We start from the raw sequence: 12,590 nt of genomic DNA, 5'->3' as shown, positions 1-12,590 counted from the left end.
GTGCTTTATAAATTTATGTGGAGCAGTATTTTGTAACTGGCTTTCACAGTGTCAATTTTTGAAATCTGTTCGTCACATTACTTAATCACACATTTCTCTGGTTTGCTGATGGCGTTGAAAATCTGAGTGCTTTCATTTGCCATTAACATCTTGAGAAACCAGTTTATAGTGGTTTTACAATTCTGTGTAGTATTGCTTAAAGGCTTTGGGGCATACCTATAAATATTTCTTTGGCTTTAAAAATACACTTGCTGATGGCTGAAAGAGAGCAAGTTCAGATGACTTCTTTTGGCAAAAGATTAGTGGTCTGGAAAGATGATGATATTGGCTAAACTAGAGTTTGGGGTTAATACATGGATTTAATTTGAATGTTTTTCTAAGTCCCAGTTGAGGCAGTTAATGGAGAACTGAGTGTATCTTTTCTCCTTCCTTTTGCCTTTTATTTTAATCATAGAAGACATTCAGTGTCGATTTGCTGAATGAGAAGGAATGAATGGGTGAAGATAGCTATTTGGAATTAGGTGGCTTCATCCGTGTTGCCAGGTTTCCCTTAGAAGGCAGAGCTATAAAATCATCTATCTCTCCAGTACCTGTGTGGGAAAACTGATGCTTCTTTTCAGTTTCTTTTATGGCCATGAGTGCTCAGTCGCTTGATCGTGTCCTATTCTTTGTGACACCATGCACTGTAGCCCACCAGGCTCCTCTGCGCATGGAATTTTCCAGGCAAGAATACTGGAGTGTTTTGCCATTCCTTCTCCAGGGGATCTTCTTCCCGACCCAGGGATTGAACCCGCATGTCTTGCATCTCCTGCATTGGCAGGTGGATTCTTTACCACTGAGCTACTTGGGAAGCCCGTTTTATGGCCAACCCAGTACTGTTGCTTTTACTTGCTTGTTTTTATTGGCAACAACTTCACTTTCATATAGACCGAAGACATAGTTGGCTAACTTGGACTACATTTGGATTTGAAAATTTTTAATCTGCTTTTGTGTGTGGATAATTAGATGTTTAAGGAGGACAATATTTTATCCTTTTGGAGAATGGAAGTTCTGGAGAAGTGATAACAAAAACTCAACATAGATAAACAAACATAAGAAATATGTGTTGGCTTTTCTTTCCTCAGTGGTGAGAGGGCTGGCAAGAAACGTCCAAGTGTACAATCCGACACCAAACAGCCTGGACGTTCGCTGGGACTCGGCACCTGGCCCAGTTCAGCAGTATCGCATTGTGTATTCACCTCAGGATGGTACAAGACCCTCCGAATCTGTAAGTTATGTTGTTGCCTTGGAACTTGGCAAAAGAATGCTGCAGATTTCACTACATCTCCAGCTGTAGTAGTTGCCGGCCCCGGACAATAAGTCAGTTGGTGTGGCACTGGGTCTCCTGGAAACTTCCTTTCTTGATAAGCTTAGTCTCATGTTCGTGTCCTGGTTGGTTGCCTGTGAGAATGCAAGCCATAGACAAGCCTGCATGTAATGCTTAAATGATGGCTTTTGATGAATTAAAGTATTACCTATAGGGTTAGTTAGCAAAAATGAATTTTATTTTAAAAATGGAAATAAGCTATATAAGTTAAAAGCCCCAGTAGTTAATGCAAATCTTTGCTAGCCCTTGTTAATATGGGCTTTTGTTACAACATACACATGTCTTTGTTAAGAAAATACTTTGTTAAAGTTTGCCTCCATTGGCTCTTAACAGATTGCCCAGTCTATCTTCAATTCATAGCACTGTGCTATTTTTTTAAAAAGTAGATTAATAGAGATCAGAAATTACTAATTTGACCTTGAATATGGGCTTCCCAGGTGCTGCAGTTGGTAAAGAATCCGCCTGCCAATGCAGGAGACACAGAGACGTGGGTTTGATCCCTGGGTCAGGAAAATCCTCTGGAGTGGGAAAGAGAAACCCACTCCAGTATTCTTTCCTGGAAAATTCCATGGGAAGAGGATCCAGGTGGGCTGCAGTCCACGGGGTAGCAAAGAGTCGGACGTAACTGAGCACGCATGCATTATCAGAATACCTATGGGAAAGTAAAGTTATAAACTAGTTTAATTTACGAGTCTTTACACAATAAACAATGATGATGAACAAAGATTAAACAAATGAGCAATGGCTGTGTTCTGTAAGAATGTTGATTTGCATGTCCCTGTGTGTGTGGAGTATATTCAGACAACTTTGTCCTTACCCATTGCATGGAGTTGCTATTTTAATAGCAAACCTCTGCCCCTCGAGTGTGTGTGTGTGTGTGTGTGTGTGTGTGTGTGGTCCCTTGTCTTATGTGTACCTAACATTCAGGACACTTTTGGATCACTGTCATGAGCCCTGGATGTTGTATTTGAGAATCTTTTACAATAAACATAAATAGGAGATAATTGAAGTAAGGGTTCAGTATGAACTAACTTTTTTGGAGAGGAAATTTCTGAGGCTAAATTGCATCGAATGCTATGGCTTGGGCATATCTCACGAGGTAGCACAGAAGTTGGCTTCTGCTGTTAGGCTCCACTTTTATTGTAAACGTTATTATGCTGACTAATGAAGACTTGGTAAGTGTTTGGGTTGTCATCAGACAGAATCTGGCATGTCCTCCCCTCCAGATTGTGGTGCCAGGAAATACCTACACGGTGCACTTGGAGCAGCTGATTCCGGACACGCCCTATTCTGTGAACATCGTCGCGCTCTACTCAGATGCCGAAGGGAATCCCAGCCCTGCCCAGGGCCGCACATGTGAGGCGCAAATCCTTTCTCCACCGGGTTCTCTTGTGACTCAGGGTGGGAGGCCTGGGGGTGGTGCAGGTGGGGAGTGAGGGGTGCTGGGGGCTGTCTAAGTGAAGCCTGGATCGCTCCGAATACAGCATTTTCTATTCTGGTTTCACATGAGAACCATAGAGGTGTACTTCGTCATAAGGGAGTAAGCAATCTAGAGAGTGGTGAGGTCCTGCCCTGGGGACGTTTCTTTCATACCCCCTACCCCACGTTCACTGTGATCACAGACTGGAAACTAATTGTTGTATTTATTTATTTAGTACCACGAAGTGGACCAAGAAATCTCAGAGTCTTTGGGGAGACCACCAACAGCCTCTCGGTAGCCTGGGATCACGCTGACGGGCCGGTTCAACAATACAGGATCATTTATTCTCCCACTGTTGGTGACCCGATTGATGAATATGTGAGTCCGATTCTCATTGTGACTTAGCAGCACTCTCATATTAGTCTTAAACTTTTTGAGTGTCGTATTTTGTCACTCTAGAACCCGATTCAAGTTTCTTCAAGCTTCTTCCTAGTTCTCAGTATGTATATCCATCTACTACAGAGGGACGAACTCACTACTTTCTTTAAAGTTTAATGGTTAATTGATGTGATAGGTTAGTAGAATATGACACAGAATGTTGATTGTAAGGCAGTGAAGTCTGTGCTTTGTAGCCATTTTGTCACATGTATCTTCTTTGACTCAATGAACATGAGTTTGAGCAATCTCCGGGAGATGGTGAAGGACAGGGAAGCCTGGCATGCTGCAGTCCATAGGGTCGCAAAGAGTTGGACACGGCTTAGTGACTGAAAAACAGCAATTGTCTTTGATTTCTTCCTTCATGATCCCCATGCTGTAACCTTTGTTCTACTTGAACTTGAAATATTAAACTCAAATTCAAGCCCCTATTTTTGTTAATCAGAAAGTCACATAACTGTCTTTAAGTTTCTGCTCAAGATGAGATATGCAGTATTACCACACTTAGTTGCTAAAGCAGAGAGGCTCAGGCTTTAGTGTTTATTCAGCTTTGCCACTGACAAATATGCAATTTCCTGTCTTTTTCTGAAGACACTAAAAATGTAATTTCCCCCCACTTCACCGTTTGGATTTAGGGGACACCGTGCTGAAGTCACTGTTTTAAGTGATCCCTGTTTGTAGAAGCAGAGCATAGGGTTGGAAGAGAGGCTGAGAGCTCTGTCTGGTTCATTTCCTCTTCATGGGGGCAGTTGAGTGCATCCCATTTCCTCTTTTTCCCCTAGTTAATATCAGCCAAACTGATCCTCTTGAGGACAGAAACTGAGTCTACTTTTGCTTCCTGGTGTGCTCCTGTGGAGGGTGTCACACCTGGCCCCTGGTGGGCACCGGGTGCATGTGTGAGGAAGGAGCACCGTAAAACCGACACGGAGGGTTGAGTGAGAAAGGAGAGGGGTGCAGCGATGCTTGGTCACATGTGTGCGAGATGCTGCCTTTCATTCTCAAGGCTTCCTTCCTTCTGGGAGACTGAGCCACAGGACAGGGACATGGCTGATGTACTATTTGAGCTGAGATGTACCTGACTCTAAAACCATTCCCCTTGCTGTTGGGCGGCAGGGAAGACAGTTTGCCCCACCATGAACACTGTACAACAAGAAGGAACCAGGAAGAAAACATTGCTGTTTATGGGAACACATATTGATCTGAAAATCCTCTAGCTGGTAATAACTTCATAATTTAACTTCCCCTGCAGACCACCGTCCCAGGCAGAAGAAACAACGTAATTCTCCAGCCCCTGCAGCCTGATACTCCGTATAAAATTACTGTTATTCCTGTTTATGAAGATGGAGATGGTACCCATTTGACTGGAAATGGAAGAACTGGTAAATGTCTTCTACCTTTCATAATCTTTAAACTTGGTAGTCTTTGAGTAGCTGTATCTCAGATACGGTATTAATACTGCATCAACATTTGTATCATATATTGCATTTTGTCAAAATGATATGACAACAGAATGTGTTTTTAACTTTTTAAAGGTCCACTAGAAAAAGGAAAATGAGACACAAGCCTGTGTATTTTTCTTTGCCTGAGACAGCTTTATCCTTTGGAAAGCCACTGCCTAGTCACTGAATAATATTTTAGTTTGTGTGGTATCAGTTATGGCTGTGGCTATTAATCAATTACGTGTCAGCAAAAAATACCGTGTCACCATTGAATTTGTCATAAAAAGCAAGATGATTAGTAGTCATCTTCTGCCTTTTCGAAGTTAGGTTTTTTTTAAAAATATTTTTTTCTATTGTTCAGTTCAGTTCAGTTGCTCAGTCATGTCTGACTATTGCGACCCCATGGACTGCAGCACGTCAGGCTTCCCTGTCCATCACCAACTCCCAGAGTTTACTCAAACTCATGTCCATTGAGTCAGTGATGTCATCCAACCATCTCATCCTCTGTTGTCCTCTTGTCCTCCTGCCTTCTACCTTTTCCAGCATCAGGGTCTTTTCCAATGAGTCAGTTCTTCGCATCTGGTGACCAAAGTATTGGAGTTTCAGCTTCAGCATCAGTCCTACCAATGAATATTTGGGACTGATCTCCTTCAGAATGGACTCGTTGGATCTCCTTGCAGTCCAAGGGACTCTCAAGAGTCTTCTTCAACACCACAGTTCAAAAATATCATTTCTTCAGCGCTCAACTTTCTTTATAGTCCTAAGTCATTTACGAAGAATTACCAGGGTTCAAGTGTCTTTTCTAGCCCACATGGGTGGCAGTTTCTTATGATTTAGATCACAAGTTCTCCAGTTTGGTAGCTGGAATCACCTGAGGACCCTTAGAAAGGCTTATGCCTTGGCACCACTCACAGAGATACTGAAGTAGTCGGTCTAGATGTGGCCTGGACCTACTGAAAGTTCTAGTGCATAGCCAAAGCTGAGAGTCTCTGGCTGAGCTTGGAGGCAGGCTGGCCATCAGTCTACTGGGTTCTGTTAACTGGGCAACATTGCTAAGAATTTTTTTCCACTTCATTCAGCAAAAATCCCCTTAAGTAACATGATTTCAGGGTCCTTGCTACGCTTAATTGCCCAGACTCTTTCTCTGCTTAAACAATCTTGACAACATTACAGGATTTGGGAGAGGAAACATTTGAAAGCTCCCGAGAGAAAAGCAGGACCAGTGTTTCAACTCAGTCTCTGGAGGTCAGGAATTTGTATTTCTTGACACTTGTCGTCCACAGAACTGAGTCAACAGAGACTCCGTTTAGTGACTCGAGATAATTTTAATTGAGCAATTTCCAATTTTCACTCCCCCCTGCTGAGGTTTCAGAATATATTTAGATACTTTTCTGGAGGAAATGCCATATTTCAGAATTTTGTTCTTAATCACAGAATCACAGAACATGAAAAATCTCTCCTAGATCTTGAATTTTCTAGGAAGGGCCAAAGCCACTTCTGGTTTATGTTATTAGAACAGTTTTTTAAGTTGAAGTCCTTATGTGTGTAATGCTATGAATAATAACTCAGTGGCTGACTATCATGCTATTTCACAGCATTGCTCTTACTGGGAATGGAGTTAGCCTGAGCTCTGGAAGCCCAAGGATTTTCTCTAGATCTGCTGGTAGAGGTTATAACAGTGTTGGGGAAGAACCTTGTTTTAGTCATTAGCTAGCTGTGTAGTCTTGGACGAACCATAGTTTATTTTTGTGATAAGATGGTTGGGCTGCTGCTGCTGCTGCTGCTAAGTCACTTCAGTCGTGTCCAACTCTGTGCGACCCCATAGACGGCAGCCCACCAGGCTCCGCCATCCCTGGGATTCTCCAAGGCAAGAACACTGGAGTGGGTTGCCATTTCCTTCTCCAATGCATGAAAGGGAAAAGTGAAAGTGAAGTCGCTCATTTGTGTCCGACTCTTTGCGACCCCATGGACTGCAGCCTACCAGGCTCCTCTGTCCATGGGATTTTCCAGGCAAGAGTACTGGAGTGGGTTGCCATTGCCTTCTCCAGATGGTTGGGATAGATAGTCTCAAAACTGCTTTTTTTTTTTTTTGCTCTAACAGTCTTTGATCTATAACATTCAAAAACTGGTATGAGATATATTTTAGTCTCTATGATTCTGCATCATATAACATACTGGTTCTGGAAATCACCAGTTCCTGAGTCTGTTTGATTTGCTGTCTGAATTTGAAAAATTTCAAAGCTTTCTGTTGAACATTTCAGTGCTTATTAATTGTTTTTTGGATCAGAACATTATGAGATACTATTAATATGCTCTCGTGGAGCTGCACGGCCAATATTCATAGTCAATACTCATTAAGTTCTATGCTTAATGTTTGTTAGTCCTTGTTTGTTAATAAAAGGTCAGTAATGTGTGCCAATATTTGTTTTCAGTGGGATTACTTCCTCCTCAGAACATACACATCTCTGATGAATGGTATACCAGATTCAGGGTGTCCTGGGATCCTTCACCCTCTCCTGTTCTTGGATATAAAATTGTGTATAAGCCAGTGGGTAAGGAAACAACTTTGTTATCTTAGAAATGCGTTAGAGGGTTATTTGTGTATGAGAGTGTTTTTAATTGCATCCTCCATGATTAGATTCTCCTGACAGTTCAGTTATCACATCAAGTTCTCTCCTACCAAAGGTAACATTTCTGGAAATAGTATTCAAGCCCGTGGTTTAAAGTATCATTGTTACTATGGGTTTAGATGTTACTGCCATTAATTTGCATGACTAAGATGTCTTATCTGGTTCATAAAATTCCACAAATTGAAATTGTGTTCAGACAACCTTTATGTTATTATGCTTGTGAAATAATGGGTACTTAATTAATATAAACTATTTCTGTATTTTTCCCATTATGTCAAGGTATTATTCCATTTAGAGCATGTGCATTTTAGTTTATTCACAACAGGCTTGCTTTTCAACTTCCCACTGACACTTTCACTTAAATGGATGTCCTCTCTATTAAATTATTTGCCATCTTTGTTTCCATGTTCTGTCTATATGTTTAGCAAAATGGAAGAAATATACTCTTTGTGCTAAATTTGCTGAGGTATCTTCCATGTACTCGGGAAGGGTGTGAACCAGAAAAAGGAAAAGGAGAGAAGGCAAGTGTCAGAATACGTGAGCTGTACAAGAAACAAAGAGACAACTTCAAAGTGGAGGAATGGGATGCAAGACAGATGTTTTTAAATCCTCTCTACAACAGGAAAATGTTAATTGAGTACCTAGTGTGTACAGAGTACTGTGCTGGCAAAATGAGGCTTTAGAGAAGAAGCTTGAAGTCTGGAGTAGTTGACTGTGTGATGCTTTATTCTTTAAAGGAGCATTAATTGCACACATGCTGCATTCATTAGCACACATGTTAGGTATTGTGCTACACTTTGAGAATAACAAGAAAAGGATTGTGTCTGCCTACAGTTTTGTGTTCAGCATATAATGTAGCATGTATTACAGGGAGCAAGTGCATAAGGGCTATGAAATCAATAGTATTCATACTATCATTTAAGTCATTTGATTTTAAGAAAAAAATTGAGACTAGGGATAACATATTTCTCTGTATTTTTGTGATTGTAATAAAAGGTTCCAATGAGCCCATGGAAGTTTTTGTTGGAGAAGTGACATCATACACATTACACAATCTGAACCCCAGCACCACCTATGATGTGAATGTCTACGCTCAGTATGATTCTGGACTCAGTGTTCCTCTGACCGACCAAGGCACTACATGTGAGTCACGTAGCTTTTTGCGGTTGTAAGAAAAAGTGTAGTATAAATGATCAGGTCAGTCTGTTCTAATTTTCTTTCTTAACATATGCATGTTTCCTCAGCATTGAGTAGGTAACCCTTTTGTGTCCAGCTAAACAAATATTTAGGCCATATAATCAAAATTACAAAATGTGTGTGTTGAGATATGTTTATTTCATATAAAATACATTTTAAAATTTGAAAGATAAAAATTTTGGAATTATTATTTCATCCATGAATAATATGTAAGATCATAGAGTTGAGAACGAGGTGGTTTTTCCTGACATTTGATGTTAAACACGGGCTTCCTAGGTGGTTCAGTTGTAAAGAATTAACCTGGGAATGCAGGAGATGTAAGAGGTGCAGTTCAATCCCTGGGTTGGGAAGATCCCCTGGAGTAGGAAAAGGCAACCCATTCCAGTATCCTTGCCTGGAAAATTCCATGGACAGAAGAGCCTGGTGGACTATAGCCCATGTGGTCACAAAGTCACGACTGAGTGACTGAGTAAACACATGCACAGTTGAAAGTTTTCATGTAAATGTCATGATTACTGATTCAGCCCACAGATAGATTTTATCATCATCAAATGTTTTAATGACTATTTCAGAACTTAGCAGATAGAATTTCAGAAAAAATTCTCATTGTTTTTCATGAGATCTTGGACATTCATTGTGTTGAGAGGGGCTACAGACAGACCTCGTTTTATTGCAGTTGGCTTTATTGCACTTTGCAGATGCTGCATTTTCTGTAAATTGAAGTTTTGTGGCAACCTGGCATGGAGCAAGTCTGCTGGTGCCATTTTTCCATCAGCATTTGCTCACTTCATGTCTCTGTGTCACATTTGGTAGTTCTTGAAATATTTCAACCTTTTCCATTATTATTATGTTATAGTGATCTGAGATCACTGATCTTTGGTGTTACTATTGCAAAAAGATTACAATTGGCTGAAGGCTCAGATGATGGTTAACATTTTTAGCAATCAAGTATTTTTAATGAAGGTATGAACATTACTTTTTTTATACAAAAAGCTGCTGCTGCTGAGTCGATTCAGTCATGTCCGACTCTGCACAACCCCATAGATGGCAGCCCACCAGGCTTCCCTGTCCCTGGGATTCTCCAGGCAAGAACACTGGAGTGGGTTGCCATTTCCTTCTCCAATGCATGAAAGTGAAAAGTGAAAGTGAAGTCGCTCAGTCGTGTCCAACTCAGCGACCACATGGACTGCAGCCTACCAGGCTCCTCTGTCCTTAAGATTTACCAGGCAAAAGTACTGGAGTGGGTCGCCATTGCCTTCTCCATACAAAAAGCTACTTCACACTTAATATACTATGGTATAGTGTAAACATAACTTTTATATGCCTTGGAAAGTCAAAATATTCATGTCACTCGTTTACTGGACCAATATTTGCTTTATTCTGATGGTCTGGAACTGAACCTGCAGTATCTCAGAGTTATGCCTGAATGTGGAATTTGCTTCTCTTGAAAATCAGTGATAAAAAGGGAGATCCATTTTGACTGTACCATATTTTCATGTTTGTTTCATGTATATTTCTTAATAAGGAAACAATGTGAACAATGTGAGACTTTAGGCATTACCTTTTTCAGCCACAATGAAAGTTTTAAAAATGTGCTAGGATTAAAAGTTTGCTTTTTGTCTTTGTTTAGGAAGTAAGTCTGTTTCTTCCTGCCTTTTTTTTTTTTTGTAGTATATTTGAATGTGACGGATCTGAAAACTTATCAAGTCGGGTGGGATACATTCTGTGTCAGATGGTTGGCTCACCGAGCAGCCACTTCCTACAGACTAAAACTAAGCCCCGCAGATGGTACGTGTGCAAAAAATAAAAAACAAATACCTGGAGCACATAGTAGTCACATTTTAAACTTTAGTAAAGATGTTATTTTGGTTATAAAATGATGCATCAACATGCCTTTAAATATAACTATTGACAATGCTGGCATTGTCCTAACCAGGAACCAGAGGACAGGAAATCACAGTGCGTGGATCAGAAACCAGTCACTGCTTCACCGACCTGTCACCAGAAACTGATTATGGCGTCACTGTCTTTGTGCAGACACCAAATCTTGAGGGACCAGGTGTTTCAGTCAAAGAACGTACTAGTAAGTGCTTGAGTAATCTGGGGAGTCTCTGTAAGGCTTCAGAGTAGGATCCTCTGGATGTGGGAGGCTGAAGTGACTCCTGCATGACCACTTCTCCTCGAGAACAGCAGTAGTGAGGTGATGGCAGGTCCTTGAGGTGGGGTCTGTGGCCGGCTCAACACCTTTATCTGTAGCAAACCTGTGCTGCCCCTGTTAGGTTTGGTATAATAAGGAAAGACCTCAAAGAGGGAGCTGGCTCTAGCAGACAGTGAGAAGGTGAATATGTGTTGCATTAGTGACCTTTGCCCATTCTCCCTCTGATTCTGGGCTTCAGTTCCTGCTGCAGTCAATACTGTCTGCCAATGGTACCAAATTTGGATGAAATAGAATTCCCAGCATCAGTGCCAGGGAGACTTAATTTGTTGTCGAGGGCTGAAATGGCTCTTAAGATTTACTTTCTGTGATATGAAATATGTACTTGTTGTGGTTTTATAATTATTGTTTTAAATTCTAGCCTTAAAACCAACGGAAGCCCCGACAGAGCCACCCACACCCCCTCCTCCTCCTACAATTCCACCAGCCCGGGAAGGTAAGTGATGCTATCAGTCCATGCATTCAGCTGCTGGGGACTGAGATCCTTCTTACTTACGCACCCTATACATCATTTACAGTTGACATAGGACATTTCTGATTTATTATTCCTGCGGAAGCGTTTTTAGATCAAAGGCAAAGATGACCAGTGATTCTCTCTTCCCTTGCTCCAGACACATTTTAGTGTGACTAAAATCAATCATAAACCACTGCAGCTCTCAGTGGAGCTCTGTTTCCTCAGTTTTGCAGATGAATGTCTAGTGATGCCTTATAAAATCGATAGTCACATGGTGGGCATTTCTTTCTTCTGGCTGTTGGCATTAACAAGCACTGGGAACCTTTGGTGCTAAATCTGCAATGTAACTCCTGTGGCCTTTGACTTTGGAATTCCTGGCTTCTGACCTGAGAGGCCCTGGATTACACAAAGCTGAAAAATTTCCATTCACCAAAGCTGGAGACATAATTGTCACTTGCAGAGAACTGGTAAAAAGACATATACTGAGCTATTCCTACTGGTCTCCCTGTAATTTGGGGCAATGCTCAGCGTTTCATCAAATTAAGTTTCAGGTGACAGAGGATGAGATGGTTGGATGAGTCATGGACATGAGTGTGAGCAAGCTCCAGTAGGTAGGGAGGGACAGGAAAGCTGGCATGCTGCAGTCCGTGGGGTTGCAGAGTCAGACACGACTGAGCGACTGAATAACAAATTAACTACTGGTTTATTCTTTTCCTACGTTCTGTTTCCAGCATTTAACTGAAAGCATTTCAGACTTTAAAGATTTTTTTTTTTTTTTTAATCTTGGAAAACTTAGAAGGCTATGATTTTATCTTAGCCTTTTTGGTATGATTTTATCTTATGATTTTATCAAGTCTTTTAAAGAAGTAAAATTAAAAGTGTATTATTATAGGATAAAATAGTTGAGTTTCTTTAAATTAAACTTTTGAAAAGAATTCAGTAAATAATTTTTGCTTAAAGACATGCTAAGGTCTTAATAGACGTTAAATTTTATTTTAGAGTAGTTAAATTTTAGAGCAGTTTTGGGTTCACCGCAAATTTGAACTGCAAGTACATGTAGGTCCCAGACATGCCCTGCCTCCTCCCATCCAAACCTCCCCCAACTCTCAACATCCCCCTGCTGCCAGAGTGGGATGTTCGCTACATCCTGTGAACCTATATTGGCACATCATTATCATCCAAAGTCCGTATTTACATTAGGATTCATTCTTGGTGTTAAATATTCTGCACATTAAGTTTTTGTCACTAAAATGTTGTTAAATTCTTATTTTCGGAATTTTCTTACGCCTTCAAGTCTGAAGATTTAAAGATGTTTCTTTATTTTATTCCTCCCTTTTCGTCCTTCCATAGGATTCTAGTGGCTTAATTTAAAATTTAAAAGACACCTTATCTGCATCAAGTCTTTGATGATTATATATAGAATCTCCAAACCCA

At 40.7% G+C, this 12,590-nt stretch overlaps 1 protein-coding gene across 3 annotated transcripts in view; it reads left to right on the top strand.

The window, feature by feature from the left end:
- COL12A1 (collagen type XII alpha 1 chain) overlaps window positions 1-12,590 on the top strand; it is a 117,668-nt gene that overhangs the window by 66,429 nt on the left and 38,649 nt on the right. For all 3 annotated transcript variants that reach the window (XM_086316824.1, XM_086316821.1, XM_086316822.1), the window contains 9 exons: window positions 1,125-1,267; window positions 2,593-2,722; window positions 3,022-3,164; window positions 4,471-4,600; window positions 7,093-7,212; window positions 8,287-8,433; window positions 10,159-10,275; window positions 10,424-10,570; window positions 11,064-11,138. In XM_086316824.1, coding sequence (XP_086172950.1) covers window positions 1,125-1,267; window positions 2,593-2,722; window positions 3,022-3,164; window positions 4,471-4,600; window positions 7,093-7,212; window positions 8,287-8,433; window positions 10,159-10,275; window positions 10,424-10,570; window positions 11,064-11,138 — 1,152 coding nt within the window. The remainder of the gene's footprint in view (window positions 1-1,124; window positions 1,268-2,592; window positions 2,723-3,021; window positions 3,165-4,470; window positions 4,601-7,092; window positions 7,213-8,286; window positions 8,434-10,158; window positions 10,276-10,423; window positions 10,571-11,063; window positions 11,139-12,590) is intronic.

This window comes from Bos grunniens, chromosome 9 (assembly GCF_055505025.1).
Source record: "Bos grunniens cultivar Pamir isolate PY7600 chromosome 9, Bosgru_T2T1.0, whole genome shotgun sequence".
Lineage (NCBI taxonomy): Eukaryota > Metazoa > Chordata > Mammalia > Artiodactyla > Bovidae > Bos > Bos grunniens.
This window is presented reverse-complemented; position numbering and strand designations above follow the sequence as displayed.